The following is a 20,515-nucleotide window of genomic DNA, read 5'->3' as shown; positions in this document are numbered from 1 at the left end:
GGGAGCTGCCGGCTCGGTGTGCGTTGCGGCGTGGAGGAGGAGGAAGCGGGCTGAAGGCGCGCTTGGGTTGCGGAGGGTCGATGGCTGTCGCGCCTCAGCCGGCACGCAGCCTGCGCCTGCCTTGCCTTCGGCTGGATGTAAGATAATCTGTGCCGAGGGCTGGCAAGTGCTGGTTCTGAGGCGTCCGGTGGCTGGCTGTTAGAACGTGGCGCTGCTTTCCAGTCTCGCCAGCAGCGAAGGACCTGGCAATGCCGGTGCCCTGGGCCGTCACCCGCCTGCGCTGTGGGGTTTACTGTCCTAGCCGGTACACGTACGTGTGTTGGAAGGGTTGCGTTTTAACTACATTGATAACGTGATCATGGTTTTTAAGAACCTCTCTGAATATCATCTGCATGGATAAGTCTGAACTTTCAAAGTTGAAAGGTAAAAGAGTTGAGAGCTTACCATTAAAAAAAAAAAAAAAAAAAAAGCCCTTTTTAATGTTTCAGATCAAGCACCTTTTTGAAAGTGCAAATGTTGCCTTTCCCAAACCAAAAAACCCCAAGCCCCTTAACAGACCAGCTTCTATTTGCATGGTGAATTGTAAGCAGCAGATGCTGGTGTGGCATGGTGTTAGGAACGCTGCAATTTCGGCATCTGAAGCCACTTAAGAGTCTTGGTAATCTTTTACTCAAAAAGAAAAACCCTCTAACCCTTTATTTAATGCTAGTGGATTCCCTTGTTCTGTAAAAGGTTTTCTGCAGCTCTGCAACTTAGTCTTGGATTTCGGTAATTAATGACTAGGACTGATCATCACAACCCTTTCACAGGTAAAATCAAAATTTGGAAAAGACAAGACTGATATTAACATCTATTCAACACATTAATGTTGGATTAATTCAGTTATTGCAGGAATTTAGTGACAGCAATAATTAAGGAATTGTTAGTTAAAAAGGTAACCAATACTGTAATTAAGAGAATTTTTAATTCCATTCAAACAGCTAAAAAACTGCAGGAATGTTGTAAGGTCAGTTGCACAAATAAGCAGATTTGGCGAGCCAGAGGACACGCTCAGTGGAAGGTTCTTCCACTTCTTTTCTTTGCTTCCAACTCCCTTTCCCTGTTTCTCCAAACCAGTCCTTTTTCTAACATCAGCAGGTTAATGGCCTCCTCATACTTACATGAATTCTTATTTTGGGACAACTTTATTTGTGATAGTGGCTATACTTAATTCTCAGTCTTCCAAAGAAGAGCACAATTAACTCTGAAAGGAGGATTTATCTGAAGGTATTCCTACTCCACCTTTTGTTCTTGCTGCTGGTTCACAGCTGTCAATATTCTTTTATAAACTTTTTCTGTCCATCTCCATTTTGTTAAAAGCTATTTCTCCTTTCTACCCAGAAGATGTTCGGAGTACAAACTCCAAACTTGGTCTCCTGCAAAGATGTAGGAGGTTTTGCTCAAGTATGTGATCTTGCTGTACCTTTCTGTTGTTGGAGGAATACACTGCAGCCCTGTTCAGACAATTTGTTGCGCTACTGCATCTTCTGTGGCATGTGCAGAGTTTGTCCCTCCGCACTAGTTGCTCTCTTGTTCATGCAGTTCTCATAAATGCTGCAAACCCTGAACTAAATTAAAATTGGGATCATCTTGTAAAAGTAGATTTGGTTTCTTCCGGACCAATTATTAAAGCTTTGAAACAGGACAGATTGCTGGAAGTATTTGGCTCGCTTCCTCCACTGATACATATCGAAGCAAACATACATTTAAATTACCTTACATCCTTGGATTTTTAGTGCCCCTCTCCAAAGGCATTAATCTCCCATGATCAATGAGGGATTTTTGCTGACTGTTGTCTAACCCCTTATAGCACAGTGGTAGACTTCAGGACTGTGGGTAAGGCACAATCTGTGGAGTCATCTTGCTGTCAGGTGCTCCTACCCTGCAGAGAGCTGCAAAAAGATGTTTGCTGAATCACCCTGGCTCAATTTAAACACCTAGCCTAGCATACAAGAGAGCTTGGACAACCAAAACTGAGAGAAGGCATTATGGCAGAGCTGCTGAACAGATGCACTGGACACTGGAAAGAAAGCTTAGGCTGAGATCTAACTGGCATTAAAATGTCTCTGTCTTCTGCCCTTGGGTGGATATTAATGGAAACTGCTCTCACTTAGTGAGATGCCAGACATTCACAGCCTAATTTGAGAGAGAAGACTTAGTTCATCAATGACTTTTTCTGGAGGGGAAGGAAGAACTTTGATCATTGCTAAGTGGAGTCTTGGTACTAAATAGCCAATGTGCTTCTTAGTTCATTTGTTCTGTCTCAGGAAACATGTTAAGTACAATGCATGTGGTAGCGTCCTGTACAGAAATCGCCCTGTGAAATCACAGGAGTAAAAATTCCTTTCCATATTTGTGTTGCAGAATTTGTGTAATTAGAGGGAGCTAAAGTTGGTCCAACAACTACCACCACCTGAAAATGTTAGCTTAAAATGTAGAAAAAGGAGCTGAAAGTATGTGCGCTATGTGGCAGAGATTTGCTTATTTGCACATTTGAAATGCATCAGTGGTTTCCTGGAACAGTGGACAGCAAATACAAACATTAGGATAAAGAAGTCAAAGAGAGTAGCATAAATGTAATTAGGCACTCATTAGTTTAAAGTCTTTGAAAAAGATTGGTGGCAACAAGACCAGACTGAAAAATTCACAGATTTTTCTACCAGTATCTGAACAAACTGAGTGAGGGAGGAATTTGTTCTCTTTGGTGGAGCAGTATTCACATTTGATGTTAACGTCAACGTTCACATTAAAAAGGCTGAAAGGCACACTCTGAGCAAAAGACAGAAACAAAATTTGCTGCTGCCAAGTTTGGCCTTCAGCCAAGGTTGCAATTAAAAACAGAAACACTACGCTTTTACCTTGCCTTGCCATCTCTGAATAAATTCTGATAGGTAGGAAATAAAAAGCTCCGTGTTGTACAGACTAACACAAGGTCTGTGTTCCAGAAAATTAAAATACTAAAAAATTCTGAGATTTTGCTATGGGGATTTTAATTTTCATAATGCTTAGAGAATCACATTGCAGACTGGCTTCCCTGAGTGTGTGCATGCATACATGCACATTTTAAAATAATAAAAAAATTAAAATACCGAGGACTCTGTCCTCTCCCTTTGCCTTAGTGAGAGAGACTGGTGGCTGAATGCGGACCATAGCTGTTGCATTCTCTTCTCCTGTTTGCCAGGTCACTCTCACTAGGCAAGCACAGGGGAATTCACTTCAGTGCCACCTTGATGGATTGCCAGGGAATAGGTATTGTGATGTGCGTTTCATTGATTGCATGGACCAATAGGCACACCTTCACCAAAAAAGTAATCTTAAACAGTGTGCATCCAAGCCTGTCTGCAGTGTTCTTCGTTTGCTAGCCTGTTTTCCTTCATCGGGACTCTATGCATACTGTTATTTTTTTGCTAAGTTGTGGCTGCGGAGAGGATAAAAGTAACTGATCTGCAGTAGCTCTGCAGCCTGTTTTTTGTTACAAATTCTAGGAGACCCTTTGCCAAGGTCATTGTTTTTATTATCCTGCTGCTTTTGGAAAAAAAAGAATCTCAAAATACAATTTTATTTTACTCTTGATTTTATTTAGTTTACTCTCATTTTATTTGGAGAGAATGAAATAACTTCCTGTTTGTGTATCAAGGTAAAATATTTTAGTAGCTTCTTTACGCCAATTTGTGTGCTTTTTAAAAAAAAAACCCAAAACTTAGGCCTGACAACTAACTCACAGATGCTTCATGAAGCAGACATTTTCCTTGCTGACAAGGCTATCTTCCAAGGACAGCCAAAACAGATAGGAAGAGAAAATTGTAGCTGGAAGATCAGTTCCAGTATGGGAAGAAAAGTTCAAGTACGGGAAGGTTTGAAGGGCTTTATTGCTGGAGGAGTCAAGTGACAAGCTTGCTTGAAGAAGGCAACTTTGAAAATGCATGGAGTAGATAGCAAAGCACTAGAAAAAGCAGGGGAGAATATGTAGCTGTGTGGAAGAACAATGATCACCCAAGACACAAGGTGAGCTGAAGAGAAGAGGATTTCAAAGGCTCTGATCCTTACGATGTCTATGAAAAGAATCCTTTTGCTTTTAGGACACTTTCGATAATGTTCAAAGATAATTCAAAGACAGGAATGCTGTTTCTGCTGTAGCAGAAGAGAAAGATGACTTTAGCAGCACTGATGTTTGAGATACGGATTTTTTTTGAATCATCTTGGTTTAAAACAAATTGACAATCAGACAAAACACAGAAATGGCAAGCATGAGCTAAATAATTTTGGAGGTAGAGCAAGACCTTAATGGGGCAGTGAGTACAGCAGAGGCCCTCATCTGACATGACTAAATACCAATTTAAAAAAAAATACTGAGCAAGGAAGCAGTGTGTACATGTGGGAAGCATACAGAAAAAGCGGAACATAACCTTTCGAGAATGTGAGTCTCAAATGCTCCTAAGATCTATGGAAGGAGAGTCCTCCCAGAACAAAATGAAGCATTTGGGAATGGAAAAGGGCATTTTAAAAAACTTGTACACTGATATAGTAGATAAGCCATGGAATTGAATGAGGCTCTACTAAAAACAGGAGGGGAAAAAAACACAGGAGGGGGAAAAAACAGAGGGGAAAAAATGGGGTGGGGGGCAGAAAGCCAAGATGTTATCATGAAGATGTTATCATGAAGATGTCATAAATAAACTAGGACAGCAATCCTGGATACAGATTAACAGTGTCTTCTCCACAGTTAAATATGAACTAGCTTTTTAAGCAAGTGCTAACTGATCACCAAAAAAGAATTTCTGTAAGCAAATTACTGGTTACTATTTGACATTAAGTAGTAACTTCAGAAGCAGTTCTTGTTCAGGAAAGTAGTTAAGGCAGTGAAGTCTATGAAATGATGCAGGTCTAGGATTCCTAGTAAAGTTGGCAGAACTAGCCCTGGACAGTCTGTCTAGGACTGCAGGGAGTTTGGAATTGGAGAACCTTATCTGGCTGAGAAGCAGCATGTTGTGACTGGAGGCTGCACACATCCCATCCCTTCGTGAATATCCTCAGTGCACATGTCTTGGGGGAGCATGCTGGGAAGAAAACTATGAGCTGATAATGTTGAAGGGGGTTAAAATCTAGAATGGTGTAAAAATGCAACTGATCCTCTTCACAGACCAAAGGATGGAGAAGTTGTCCTCGTGGCTGTGGGTGGCTGTTTGAAATACCACTTACAGTTGAAACATGCATTTATACAATCAATTAGAAATCAGTAGAATAATCAAATAGTGAATGCAAAATGAATTAAGTTAGTAAGAGCAAGCTAAAGGAAAAGCTCTGTAAACCACATTTTAAAAAATGGTTGTGGAATAAAGATAACATCTATATTCTTCCCACTATACAAAGGTCACCTACGACTTGTACTTTACAACAGATTTTATTTTCTGCATACAAGATGTATGTGCTTTACTGACCTTAACATTACGCATGTTTTCAAAGGCAAACACAGACAAACTAGAAAAAAACCTATTAGACTTTTCTGTTACTCCAAATGTTCATTCTTCAGAAGGAGGAATATAAATATAAAGCATATAAATATAAAGATAAAGCAAAGATGTTTTAACTCTTAATTAAGGAACATAGACTAATGGTTATAGCATGAACCTAAGAGTTGAGAGAAGAGAGGTGTCACAGTATGACCTTCTGCAAGTCAGCCTGAGGCTTAAGAATACTTGAATATAGTTCTGCATATCGGACACTTAGCTGTTATATGCAGTTGTGAATTAGGTGAGATATTTTTTAGGATTTCATGAAGTAGGTAATGCCAAGGAAATGTGTTATTAGGCAACAGAGAACTGTCCTTGCAGACATAATGTGACCATACTATACCAGAAAGGTTATCAACTCAGTGTTAAATTGTCATGTTAAAAACATCAGTCTTGAATAACAAGCAATTTATAGCTGAATTTCTTAATTGCAAACCAATCCACAAACTGTATCTCAGTAAGAAACTTTCTGTTAATTCCCCTTGGCTCTGAACAGGTAATTAGGTACTTTGACAGCACTCCTGTTTCCTTGGAGGGGTAGCTCCAAGAACACACCATCCTTCATGTCTTTCCCACCTGTTTGTTCAATGCAGGTGCATTTGCCTTGTACTTACCCACTTGATTGCAGCTGCAGGTTGAGTAAAGATGATGATCTCTTCCCTTTTGCAACAAAGGGACTGTTCGCTTCTACTATGCAAAGTGTTCTGAGTATACTTATGAGAGAGTTCAATACCAGCAGTTAGAGTAAGTATCATAGTGGAACTACCCAGTTTTTCCTGCTTATGTAAAGATACTAAAGTCATCTGGAAAATACTGTTCTTGCTGTGGGACAAATTACTCAGCTCCCATTTAGTAGTAAATTTTGCTGACTGTGACATATTCCAGAATGCAAGCCAGAGTGGGTTTTAGATAGAGATCAGTATGCAGGACAAATTAACCAAAGCCTGGACAGCTATAATAAACAAGAATTCTTACATGGATTTGCTGACTGAGCAGCACCTTCCCAAATAGAACTGGCAACCATTCAACCTGCTACTGTTGTTGCAAAGAAACTTCTTACAGGTTGGCTTTTTTTAAGAATGGATTTTTATTGACTTTCCAGATGACATTATTAATCCACGTAAACAGGATTTTTACTTTGCACATAATAGAAAGTGTAAACAGGAATTTGAGCATCGGTATATGCTCACTTCTTCAACAGTGACCCAGCACTCGCCTTCTAAGAAAAGTTCTGTTGTTTTCAATTTGCACTTCCATTCTGAACCATTTGTAGATACTCCTTGTATAGCTTTTCTTGGGTTTCATACAGTTTCTTTAGCTTCTTAATTTGTCCTTTGCTGAGTTCTTTGCCTTCTGTATCATGGGTGGGAAATCCCTGAAATATTAAAAAAAAAAAAAATAAAAAGTATTTCAGATAAATTCTTGGACTGCTTTTGCTCCTTATGGAATCATGTTTTAATAAGGTAGGGAGATAATGTCATAATGACAAGCTGTCAGAGTGAGGTGCATCTTGGCTAATTTTAGTCACCTAGAAATTTGACAACTTTGACTATCTGTCTTATGTTCCCTTCCTAGTTAATGAAGGGGCAAAGGGTGTACTTATTTTCTGTCCTGTACAAAGTAAGGGAAGCTTAGGCAATTAACTTCTAGATAGTTATAGTTAAGAGAATAGTGACTAATCCCTGAGCTGATGGTTAAGAGACCACTTTTAATCATACTAGCATATTGAATCCAAGGCTTAAAGCAAAAGCAGCAAGTGATTTGTGTACCCAATGGAGAAGTATGATCAGAGTTTTTATGGAGGTTCCCCTTGCCTTGCAGGGGTATTTTCCAGTATTTACACTCTCCATTCTTACTTGCCCCCAGGGTCTGAATTTGTGTGGGTGAAGAGGACGGGCAGAAGCAGGATCAGCATCCCAGACCAAGGGCGGAAGAAAGAGTGCTTTATGTTTTCCAAGTAACACCCTTTATCCTCAAGGGGAGCAATCAAGAGCAAAGTTACCTATACAGTCCCTTCAGAGATCCTTTGCCAGGAGAGAGCAAAACAGTGGGCAAAGCGAAAAAGGAAGCACAGGACCTCTCTGAAAAACATGAGTACTGGCAGAGTTGGGGAGTTTGTATGTGCAAGTGAATTCCTTGCCTTGCAACAGGGTAATAAACATTATACATGTTCCTACCCAAAATATCTAAAGGGGATTTTGCTCTGCAATGAGATGGGCCAAAGGTGACCAATGTACCATGAAAATACCCTTGAAATGATGGTTAACAGTTAGAGAACCTTGCTCCCCAATGCAATATGTATATGCGATAAAACTAATATATTGTCTTTTCTTTCTCTCCTTCCCTCCTCCCATTATGTTAATAGCATTGCCCTGGAGGTTTTGCAGCAAGATCAGCTACGTACACATACAATTAAGTATGTACAATTGGGGAAGAAAAACCACTCCCTATCTAAAGAAAAATCTCTTACGTTTTCATCAAACGTGGAATATTTGTCACGTTCTGATTTAAACATTTCATGTGGTGGAATCTTCATTTTTGCCAGTTTTGCTGCCTGTAATATAAAACATGCATTAACTCCATTAGCATCACAGTGACAACCTCTCACATATGCAAAAGGAAAAGTAGACTATAATGTGCAAATCAAAGAGCATTTAATTTACAATTGTTTATCATGTGAAAAGAAACTTTCAGTGAGGAACAACTCAGTAAGTCTTACGTCTTTTCCCGCTGACAAGCACAGGTTTCTATGCAAGGTCACAGCAGGATCAGGATGCAAGTAATTGCACTGAAAATAAACTGAACTTTCACGTATCTGTAAACAAGCACATCTCTGAATCCTCTCCATTTTATTTATGCCCAATGCAAGGGAATCGCCTTTTTGAAAGAATGCAAAAGGCTACTTGGAATTTGTGTATGATAAATACTTTTTATCTGCTTTTCTCTCTGTACGCGGTGCTCTCTAAAAGCTTACTTCCTCTTTTTAGGAATGCCATTTCCTCTACTGTGAGAGTCATCAGCATGGCAAGCAATCTTTTCTTCTCATGAGTTTATTTCCTCTGGCTGTCTACTCCTCGTCCAAAGCCTAAAACCTTTGAACTATGCCAATTCCAACTGTAGAGATAAAATGTGTTTTTACAAAACACTACATTTCAGAGTTCAATCATAGGGAACAGGTCGATTCTTAAAGAGAAAAAAATCCCGTTTTCACACATACCTAGAACACTGAAAAGGGAAGAAAATGATGACAGAAGCAAAGTTGTCTCTAACAGGCATGTAAGATACTACTTTGGCAATTAAGGAAGTAATACTGTCTATAGACTGAAATATGTGCCACAAGATCTTCTAAGAAGCTTTTGCAGCTTTTACTTGTGTTTTCAAAGATGGCTTCTCTATAATAGGAGCTGAATATTCAAATCTGAACTGCAAGCCAAAGTCACTCTGAGCAGGAAATTGTAGACAAAAAAAATAAATGGAAGCCCAGTTAAAGCTGGGCAGAGAGCCTGTGTTCTAATGTAATCTTTCCTGCACATGACTATTGCCGCTAACACTTTTCTTCAAAACCAGATTAAAAGGATCTGAACACTTACTTCCTGCTCTTGTTTTTTCCTGGCTGCTTCTTCTTTCTTCCTTTTTTTCTCTTCTTCAATCTATGAAAGGCAATGTTAATGAGTAAAAGGTAACTTACTTCATTTGCTTGTTTTCTAAAAATCTGAGCCAGCTAGCTCCCCTGGATATCTAATTACAGACAGAACTGGCAGCATGACCTGCAGCAAAACCACCATGCCATATAATTAGGATTGTCTGATACTTCCCACTGTACAACTTTGATTTCATTTGCTTTTATTCACAGTTAAACCAGTTTTAACTGTTCAGAATGCTTTTTGCATGCAAAGTGTATACATATGAAAGAATACCTACAAAGCCTGCAGCAAAAGAAATGGTCCTGCTATTTCACAGGGAAAAAATTGCAAATTACTTTAAATTAAGACCATATTTTGCTGATATTTTAAGCTCTTGCCTCAAACTGTGAAGACATTAGTTTCTCAAGAAGCAGTTGTATCCCTTGATGTTCCTAGGGAAACAACTATCCAAATTTAGCCAACTTATAAAATTTAAAAAAAAAAAAAAAAAAAAAAAATCTCATCTTGCACTTGCTTAGGAGAGACCTAAAAGTTCTCAAAGGGTTCTGCCAGTTCTGAACATAATACTGTTTCCAGAGAAAATGTACTCTAGCTGCAGCTATATACAAACTGTCTTCAAATGTCTTTTTGATTAAAACACCTGGAATTGGCTGCAACTACATTTTACTTCTCCCTTTTCTAAAAAAACATCTACAAGGAAGGAGAAATGCCAGAAAGTCTTCCAAACATTTCTAGTTGTGATGGAATTTTATTATTTGTTAAAACTGAAGACAGACATACGAAGAGTTACTTCAGATGTTACGAAGTCAAATATTAATGATAGGAAGTGCCAGAAGGAGGGTTTCTGTACAGACTTTGTGCATGTGAATTAGGATTCACAATCTTTATATAGTAACATATGAATTCTTGCCCCCACACCCTGAATATCTCACTCATCCATACTACGTTAATTAACATTTAGCAGTGCATTTTGTTCTCACATCTCAGATAAATACAGTCTAGTTCTATGGAAAATGTCAACTTCATTTGTACAGACAAAAGAAGTCCAAATTAGCTTCTCATTGGAATCTAAGACAGTACACATGCAATACTCAACATCTCTTAATTACATGAATATCTTAAAAAACAAACAAACAAAAAACCTTAGAGGTATTAATTCTCTTATTTTCCTTGTTGCTAGTCAGTTAAGATTTTTCTTACAAGTTATCTTATCAAAGAAATGTAAAAGTATCCACAGTTTACACGGTACTTTAAAAAATATTGAATGCTTAAAATAATAACCTTTTTCTTTTCTTCTCTTTCTTTCAATAATGTGTCCTTATCCACTAATTTAATCACAGTTGGAAGTCCTAAAGAAGCAAAAACAGATGAATGAGTTTCTGATGCTTGAATGGTCAAAGATAAGTGTATTTACTCTATGATAACTGTTTTCTTTTTGCAAGCTGAATGCAAATACAACTGAGTAACTACTCAAAAGTGACTAAGAAATTAGGTGCTATACAAAAAGATCAAAAAGACTGCAATATACAGTTTTAGATTCTATACATATATTCCAATATACAGTTCTGTAATATATATTCATACATCAGAAATACGGTATGTTATAGCTTTGCAGTCCCTGAGTTTGTTGGATTATTTCAGATTATTCTTGCCAGGTTGTTTTCCCAATTCTTATGAAAACAGTAAGATTATAAAGCCAGGTACCTACAAAGTTGCAAGACATATAATTGTGTACCTTCATGATCTTCAAATCGAACACCGAGTTCAGGAAGAATGTCATCTCGAAGAGCATCACTCAGCTGCAGCACTTCAGTTACTGCAGAGCATGAAAAATACTTTTTGTGAAGTAAGATTTGGTAAAAGTATACTTTTAAAAGTATCCTGCTACATAGTTATTTAAATGCAATTAAGATACTGCTGCTCTCTCACACAGGCCAGAGAAAGGTCTTTTGTTTTAAAGTGATAACCTTTTAAGTAAGTTCTGCCCTCTTTCAACTATACAGAGAAGCAGCATGTTTCTTTGCAGGGGCTTGAAATGCATAAATTTCTTCCAAGATACCCTCATTGTTCCTGAACGGGAACAGAAAGAAAATCAAGGCAATTCAGGAATGATGCAACAATTCTGCCAGGGTACAGTGGAAGGGGTGTATGACTCAAGAAGATCCTAATGGTTGCTGTAGGATTTCCAACAGGAAGGGTTAAGAACCCTATTTTAGAAAAATCATATTAACATTAACATATCCTGTGCTACATCTAGCAGTGCCTTTGAAGGACTATGATTTTGTTGTTTTGGTAACACATTTGTCAGAGCAGCTGTAATCCAAACATCCTTTGTTTCTACAGATAGTTATCTTCATCACCTAGTCTGACCAAGCTGTTTTTTTCAAGCAAGCCACTTGCAGCAGAACAGAGAATTTTGATTTGGCTTTCTGGATCGTGACGCCACGACTAACATTTTTTTTTCCCCTTGCAAACTTATCAGCCTGTGATGACAGTAAAGGATTAAGAACTCGGGATTTATCTGAAATAGATGCTATCAAGTCTTAAGAGGAAAATAAACTTCATAGAAGATATTTATTTGGATGAGAAATTGTATCAGCCAAGAAGCAGCAGAACAGTTAAGAGGAACTGCATCAAGTAGACTCAGTGTGTTGCTGTTGTGAACTTAATTCAGTGGCGTTTTTTATAGTCAGTCTTGTTTTTATGAGGAAAACCTTACCAAGTGTGAAAAGATAGATACTTGGATTAGATGATACCATGTGCTTATAATAAGCAAGCGTTCTCCCTTTCAGCAACTCTCAGCTGGTTAAATGTAAGAAGTAACAGGGGTTTCAAAGGTAACAGGCAGTAGAAGCTACCATCCAGACACTGTACTAAATATTGCTCATACCAGTAGACACAAGTACCATCCCTGAGTCTTCATCTTACCATCCCTGAGTCTTCATCTCTTTCATGATTCTCAGAGAGCTGAACAGTGAACAGAGCACCAACTATCCTAATCCCAGAAAAAGGAACAGCCTCCCTATTTAATTGCACAGTAGTGTCCTGCAACTCTCTCTTTGTATAGGAAAGCACTGCATTTTATAGAAGCTCGTTTGTCTGACGTGAACTAAGTTGTTATTTTTCTTGATCCACAGCAGTTATACACAGTGAACCACATTCATCTTTGATGCAACTCTAAAGAAGCCATTTAGGATAAATAAGGGATAAGATTACCTCACTGGCTGTTAACACTAAAAGTGTTGACTCTAACCTAGGCAAAGGAATTACACGTCATATCAAGAATGTATCAGATACACCCTATGCTTATTCAATACACCAGTGTCTGCTCAGTTATAAATATTTACTTATCTGAAAGCATGAATAATTGAAAGTTTACAAAGAAGAAATCCATCAAGGTAGAGAGTAATGAGAAATGTATAACAAAACATGTATTATTTATGAAAGGACACATCCTCTGATCAATCCTTTGTCATCCAGAGGAGTCTGCACCATGCTTCTTAGGGCTGAAATGTGCCTGTTCTTTGCATGTGGCACCTCCAGAGCAAGAGATGTTTATGGATTGGGTAGGGGTTTTTTTATGGTCTGCTCCAAGACAGAAGCCTTCATCCTCACTGAGGACAGTGATCAGGAAACCAGTGGGACAGTACCTTATCACCAGTGCCCATGAACACCCTGGCAGCTAGGCACTCCTTGAGCCTGTGACTATTTCCCAGACCTTTTTTCACATTTTCTGTGAATTTCAAGCCAAAGAGTCTCGGATGTGAAACAGATGTTGTGCTGTTGTGAATGGGAACACTGTGATGGGGAAGAAAAGGAGGAGCTTAAAAAGCATCTTGAGAATGCTGGATGTTAAGACTGGCAGCAAAACACAAGAGCAGGCATGGTTACAATGAACAATTTTGTCCCAATTCTGGTCAACCCATGATACATTAGGAAAGGGGCAGAGGGTTTCCCACTGTATCCTAGTAGCAGCTTAGAACAAGATACCACATGGCACCAGCACCCGTGGCAGGAAGTGAAGATGCCGGCAGAGTTCAGTCACGGACACCTTTACCACAGGGTAGTCAATTTAAGCAGGTGTCCTGAGGCAAGTAACCAACAGCAACTCAAGAGACTTGCTCCTTTTGAACATCTGAATAACAATTTGTTACTGATGAAAATTCTTCCCAAGCATCGGGAGCTGTACTAGAGCACAGAACTGCTCCACTGTACATCCTTGCAGAGACAACTATATGGGGTCTTTGCAGTTGGTCAAGTATTCAAGTAAAATGTCAGGATGAGCAATACAGAGATGCTCCGATCAACAAATCATTGGTATCTTTTGCAGAGGTTTTCTACATTTCTTTCCCTTGTACAGCTAGCACAGTGTTTTCCTTCTTCTGTTTACCATCATTGCCAGATAAGTTCATAAATTAAGCCAAGACTCAACTGAAAATGATCAGTGCAGGTTCCAGTTTGCATAGTAATAAGCTTATAAAATAGAGAATTAATATTATTAATATGTTTGAATGTTAGCCATTCTGGATGATGGTAAAATTTTTGTATAGTATATACATTTTGATTCCTACCAAACCCCAAAGTTTTACAAATGGCTATTCTGTGAAATGTTTTGTAAATATAATTTTTAAAAGTGGTATGTATTGGATGGGGACATTTGTATGACTCTGCAGGTTTTACAGAAGAAGTTTAAAAGTGGTATGTATTGGATGGGGACATTTGTCTGCAGGTTTTACAGAAGAAGCATACTTTTTATTTAACCTCTAAGAATACTTAGAGCAATATAGATTGTGTTAATTAATATTTAACGCCATCCTGCTGGCACTGGGCTATGATGGGGAAACTCCCTTCACTTACAACCATGTAGAGGCAATATCCCCAGCCATTAATCAGAACAGCTTTCACAGTAATTTAACACTTCTTGCAAGCAAGAATTTAATGGGTACAGGGAAACAAATCAGTAGTATGTCAGTGCAGGTCCTGCCAACCACCACCCAGCTTCCATATATCAAACAGTCTAATGAAAGGTGCCTCCCCGGTCAAACTGCAGAGTGCTCTGTACCCCAACCAAATAGCAACTAGATCCAGCTTTATTCTTACTGCCCAATTTATTTGAGGCAAAAAATCAATACCTTCCAACTAAGAAACTGCCAGTAAGCAGCCTAGCACTAAGTATGTTCTAAAAATGTTCTACAAGAAGCCCCGTGATATTTAAACCTTACCACTGTTAAGAGTGAGGATCAGTTTAGCTCAACTATCAGAGGGCAAGGAAAAAAGAAGCCTCATATAAAATGAGTATTTATGTTAAATATTGAAAGACCAAAAGTCACTTTTTTGGCTGAGGATATACATACAAACTTCTTGAATTAATTCAAATTACAGAAAATATTTGCTGTTGGAACTACTAACCTTATCTCTCAACATCAGTTATGCCTACAGGAGTTTGACAGTAATAGCTGACGAGTCACGTTAACAAATAGAGTTTTGTGCTTTTAAGGTAGACCTATTAGCCCTTAGAAGAACTCAAAATAGCAGCAGAATTAGGGTTCAGATTCTTTGCCAGCTGAATAGGTTATCAACCAGACACTACAAGTGATTTTATATTTGTGTATAATATATGGGTTATTTATCTATGTATTATATATAAAAAATGCCCTATTTTGCCTTCAAGTACAAACCTCAGTGTAAAAAAGTTTTAAGAAAACAAGAATCAAATACACATTGAAGACATGTAAAATTCCAGAGGGAACAGCACAAAATAGTAAGAGCTCCATTAGGAACTAATCAACCAGTAAAATCAAAGAGGGCTTAATGGAACAACCTTTTTAACACTATATAGTTCTGCTGCCAACACACATAGCATGATCAAAGCTTTTCAGAGGGAAAAAAAAAAAGCATCCAGAACAACTTCTAGCAACCTCCCAAATGAATTCTCCAAAGAGAGCACTCAGTTAACATCGGGGAGCTACAATTCCAAATATGTAACAAATAAGAATGAACATCTTGGGCTATTCAAGCACAGACAGTATCATCTACATTTTTAAGAGAATGCAAGCTCCCTGGGTGAACAGATCACAGGTACCTTCATACCTAGAAAGCAGGGAATGTCCTGATCTAGAGAAACAACAGCTAGTCCTCATCATTCCAGAACCTGTAGGTTCTTTAGGAAATTAAAAGAAAGTGAGTTTAGCAGCCTGTAAAAGATTCCCGAATTAAAGACAGGTAGCAGAGATGCAAATATTCAAACCAACTCTGATTTAAAGATGCTTTACATGCATTCTCTAAGCAAAGAGAGACTGTATCAGCAGGTTCACCACCACCCCACCCCAAGTTTTATTCCTGCGACCTCCGAGTCTCATGTGCAACAATACAGGAAAAAGTGACTCTCACCTTTCCTCTCTCTGGCTATTTGTCGCACTCCTCCTCTGAACTCACAAAGAACTTGCAGGTATGGCATCACTGTAGATTCAATCTGCAGGATAATTATTTCTACAGTTAGCTAATCATCATCTAGATATAAAACATGACCTTACCCACTTCATATTTATGTGCTGTTGGATAGAACTTGACCCTCAGGGAAGATCCGTATCAATAAAAATTGTCATTGCTCTATTGATGTCAAAAGATAGACGATAATTTGCATTAGCTGTCAATTTTCCTTTTGTGCAGATAAAATCAACTTGCAAAGCTCTGCCTCTCCCCATTCCTTTTTCATCTCCTTCCAGTTACAGATACATCAGTTCCACAGGATGATGCTACAGTTCAGCTAACTATAAAGCAGTACCAGGATAAAACCAGCACCCAGATGAATTTGCCCCTTCATGTTCTGTGTTGTCTTACTTAGGTCCAACTGCTTGTCAGACATAATACCAGGTGGAAATGATGTTAGGACTTATTTTCATTAGAATGTAGATCTGTTCCTCAGATGTTAGTTTATGCTAATTGTATTTATTTCCAACACAGTGCAGTTATCTGTATTCCTCACACAACTCCCTCCCCCTGCAAAAGTGGGGAGAGATTTCTGGTGAATTATTTCAGGTGTAAGTAAATGCTGGTCATGAAAGCTCAAAGAAAAAGTCCTGAGAATCCTGCTCTCAATAGGAGTGAATAGCAACAGCAAGCTGTTAGTGAACAGCAGTGAACAATTACAGAAACAACTACAGATCAGTGCTGGCTGCCAACACTTCTCTGGAATCCCAAGAGGAGAAGCCAGGCACATGGGAACTGCTTAAGCTAAAAGTTTCATTACTTTGGAGGGTGGGGAAGAGAGAGGAAAAAACCACACACTTTTGTTTCCCCTACAGTTTCCACGTGTCTTTCCCATCTGTTAAATCTCCATGACAAATTTCTGTGCAATTAACAGACAAATATAGTCTGTTATGCTCCAAAAGTGCCCGTATGAAAGGAGCAGGGGGGCTCCATTAAAACTTTACATTAAGTGTGTGTACTGTGCAATCAGCTTCATAACTGTAACCATTGCTGACAAATCTGGCAGAAAGAACAGACTCCGGAAAGTAAGCAACAGTCACATCTCCCCTGCCCCCTCTACACTGAAACTAGCTCAACATGCAAATGAAGTGGTGTCAGGAAAGCATGCACTGTCACTACTTTATCAGTCATTTAAAGATGAAAGATTTTTATTTCCAGAATAACTAACTTGACAGCAACACTTAATTAATTTGGAAAATGAGACTCTGGAACCTGAGGTTTTCTGACTCCAAATCTCTTCTATCCCCTTTCCAGTAAATTCCTGAACCATGGTAATGAAGCTAGTTGTTCTTTCAGAGCTTTTGAAAAGGATTATGCCTTTTTTGGAGATAATTGGTTCCTGCATCTCCAATTTAGACAAAGAAACTGTAGGCCTGACCCACAGCCTTCTGTAATTAATGAGAAGTTTTCCAACCTTGAATGTTCACCTGGTAATTTTTGCTAAGAAAGGTAAGTATCTGCATGGAAGATGGAAAAAGGGTGTAATATTTAATGAAACAGCCAAAACATTTGTGACATTATGCATCTTTATATTCTAATGCTTAAAACCAGTAATGTCCTAGGTGATAAAAACAGAAGTTTCTTGTGTGTAGCAGGTGCTAGCACAAGATTCTTCTGACAAGTGTGCTAACAGGTGTTAGCACAGGATTCTCTCTGCACAAGATTCTTCTGATGCTACTACCCTTAGGGACATTACTTTAAAGGAATGAAAGGGCTTAATTTCTTGTTCCAAGCTATTGCTAATCCTTCCATAAAGCATATCTGTTGTAAAGACTGCCTGAAGTGCTAAATATGAATTTAATTTTCATTTTCCCTAAAAAGGTGTTAAGGTGCTGCCTTTCCTCTGAAATTCAAAACAGTTCTGAGCTAAATTAAAATTCCCTATTGATGGGTTTTGGTACGGAATACTCAGCATCTTCCTTATTATCCTTATTATATCATTACTGGAGATTTCCACAGCACAGTAATGTAAGTATTCGCATGGGCAATTATCAGATGAGCGTTCATTCACATTCTTCAACCACAAGCAAGCTTTCCTCTTCCTTTGATGAATAAAAAGTTTAGTTTTGTTACACCACGAATGTTTTAATTATTCCTTCTAAGGAGGAACAGAAACCCATATTTTTTCTGCATTCAAAGATGTGACCATTCTTGAAAAACATCACTGATTTGTCCATGTCAAATTTTTCACATGAACAAAAAGAGCAAAGTTGATAGCTTTCATATGGAGTTATTTCTCCTGCCTGCACCATGAAACATTGCTGTTATTACAGGGCCCATCAGCACTTTCATCAGGTATCTCCCAAGTATTTCCAGAAAAATTCTGCATCACAGTGGACCTGCTGGGTCACCAAAGCATAACAGCCTTCAAAAGCCAGATAAAAACTGTGGATACAAATGAGATCAGAAAAAGAGATTGAAATGCGGATAAAACTCCAGCTGCCTCCAGGCTGGTTTTTGGTGTACCACAAGGAAGTTTAATCAGTATAATTACATTTTTGAAACTACTTAACATACAAATACTTGTAATGAGTCTTTAGACTGTAGCATGTGTTGTCTGTAGTTAACGTGGTTTCTTAAACAGACTCATCATTCACAAGACAAGATAATTCTTTTTCTGGTTGCTATACAATTTGTCTGTCATTAAGACAAACAAACCTATAAAAAACCCCAACTCTCATAAAAGAAAAATCCTGCTTCCTAAGCCAATTAATTCCTTCAGGTTCAAATGTTAAAAGCGGAAACAATGTAATTCGGCTACATATCAGTAATGTAATCACTTTATCTAACCTAAGCTTTCAAAGGACACAGAGTGATTTTGTACAGCGTACTTTGTCCTTCACTTACATTTATGTTTTGACTATTCCCTCCAACAGGAAAACCAATTGTGTCATCGCTTTCTATGGCACCAAAAATCTGGTCAAGGGAAAAAAAAAAAAAAAAAAGAAAAGAAAAGATTGTATACATCAAGTCACAGATAATTGAAAACTAGGCAAAATCACACATACTAGGATTTTGAAGCCACTGAGTTTTATTTAGGTTTTTAAAACCATTTAATCCACAATTCACTGCTCTACTAAGATGTTTGGGGGTTTAATTGATAAATCATATTAAGCATTGTCTTTCAGATTTAGCTTTAAAGCTGTCAGATTTGACATTCTGACTTCATATTTTTTCTACTGTCCAGTTTTCCTTGCATGTCTCCACTATTCAACAAAACATTAGCTGAAATTACAACATAACATACAGGACTCCAAATTGTTCCTGCTGCAGCACACACTGCAATTTGGGGTTGTTTTGGTTGGGGTGTGTGTGTAAGATCGCTAGTTTCCTACAAGATTTAAATAAAGACTGTACAGATCCCTACATACTTGAAAAATACAACAGTTATAATTGCACACTGCAATAGCAATGTTACTACTTGCTATTACATACCTTTAGCATTTGAGTGAGATAGGAACTGATGTTTTCTAAAAGAAGTCTGTTTGGCATTTGTCTGGAAGATTTCTTTGCAGCAATATAGGAGTTACTCTGACTGACTAACGAACGCATTTCTTCTAAGACAGAGCGAGTGTCAATATTGTCACACAGTGCTTCATGAATTGCTGCCTTCTTGTCGTAAAAACTAAGAAGAAAAAAATTTTTTTACTATTGATGTCAAAAGTATCTGCAACCTACTCTGAAGAACTTCTGTTAGAAGAGTAAGGGGACCTAAAAGTGAGATAATCTTTTGATGGTCACAGTTTATATCTGAAGGAAAAACAGATGAGCGAGAAAAAGGCATCACAATGCTGCTGCTGTTTTGCTGCTACGGACAAAGGCAGGCGGGATAATCTAACTGGCAACAACTATCCAAACAAATTACATCTAACACTTTTTCAGCAATTGACCTTTTCATACCAATTTTTAAAAGCAGTATAAATTACTTATTGAGTACCTTCTTGTGTTTACTAATTTTTTTTTTTAACAGTACTGTTCTCCTATCCCTGCGTACCAGCTGAGTCCTCTGTTTAGTATCTTTCCAGGGAGAAGCACCAATTTGGAAGTTAACTTAGCCCATAGTGAAGAGTTATGAAGCTGTTACAAGCAGATACAAGGAATAAATTAATGTAAACCTTTGTAATGTTCATAAACAGGCATAATAAGTAATACAATGTATTAAGTACCATTTCATCACACAAGGGGTACTACTTGTTCGAACAACATACTTTTTCCAGATAAAAGAAAATGTGAAGTGGTAGAGAAAAGAGACAAAAACAAATATCCACGAAGCATATCTTCTGTTCCTCCCACTCCTTTGTCCCTTCCCTTTGACCTCTCTATTACTTATTATTATCTTCCCCCTTTTTTAAAAAAAAAAATGGTTATCTCTTGATAATGAAATGAAAATGAAATTTTCAGAGGACATCACTAAACAGAAGCATCTGCACTTGGTCCTCCAATAGCCAACATCTGTGTCCACAACAGTGAACTGAACTAGAAACAATTTTAGTACTGCAACACAAGATGCTTCAATTTTAAATTTCACTCATAATAGTATAAGTCACATAGGAAGCTGTTCATATTACAAACAATAATGTAGTTTTGTTATTAAAGTGAAAGACTGCAATACTGTATCACTGTCTCAATTACACATTTTCAAACACTGGCACTCTGATCTTTTAGTCAGGTCATTTAACTTCTGTTTGTCTTGGTTTGCTCACTGCACTTTGAAATGCGTAAAATACTATTTTTCCAGTTGTAACCACTGTGAATTACTGGTCACTTCTCAGATAGAAGGACAGCATTTCAAGTAGTGAAGAAAATGACAGCTATCTAACAAAAAAGTTCTCT

At 38.0% G+C, this 20,515-nt stretch overlaps 1 protein-coding gene across 3 annotated transcripts in view; it reads right to left on the bottom strand.

The window, feature by feature from the left end:
- Window positions 1–5,270: 5,270 nt before the first annotated feature.
- Window positions 5,271–20,515, bottom strand: part of CARS1 (cysteinyl-tRNA synthetase 1) — a 49,453-nt gene continuing 34,208 nt past the window's right edge. For 2 of the 3 annotated variants that reach the window (XM_035890940.1, XM_035890941.1), the window contains 8 exons: window positions 19,118–19,307; window positions 18,530–18,598; window positions 15,584–15,665; window positions 10,929–11,009; window positions 10,475–10,542; window positions 9,140–9,199; window positions 8,020–8,103; window positions 5,271–6,924 (listed from right to left, as the gene is read on the bottom strand). In XM_035890940.1, coding sequence (XP_035746833.1) covers window positions 6,790–6,924; window positions 8,020–8,103; window positions 9,140–9,199; window positions 10,475–10,542; window positions 10,929–11,009; window positions 15,584–15,665; window positions 18,530–18,598; window positions 19,118–19,307 — 769 coding nt within the window. In that variant the 3' untranslated portion in view covers window positions 5,271–6,789. The remainder of the gene's footprint in view (window positions 6,925–8,019; window positions 8,104–9,139; window positions 9,200–10,474; window positions 10,543–10,928; window positions 11,010–15,583; window positions 15,666–18,529; window positions 18,599–19,117; window positions 19,308–20,515) is intronic. The other variant, XM_035890939.1, reaches the window with a different exon arrangement.

The sequence above is a fragment of the Egretta garzetta genome, unplaced genomic scaffold (genome assembly GCF_000687185.1).
Source record: "Egretta garzetta isolate BGI_Z169 unplaced genomic scaffold, ASM68718v1 scaffold133, whole genome shotgun sequence".
Taxonomy (NCBI): Eukaryota; Metazoa; Chordata; class Aves; order Pelecaniformes; family Ardeidae; genus Egretta; species Egretta garzetta.
The sequence above is the reverse complement of the archived record's forward strand: the minus strand, read 5'-3'. Positions and strand labels throughout refer to the sequence as shown.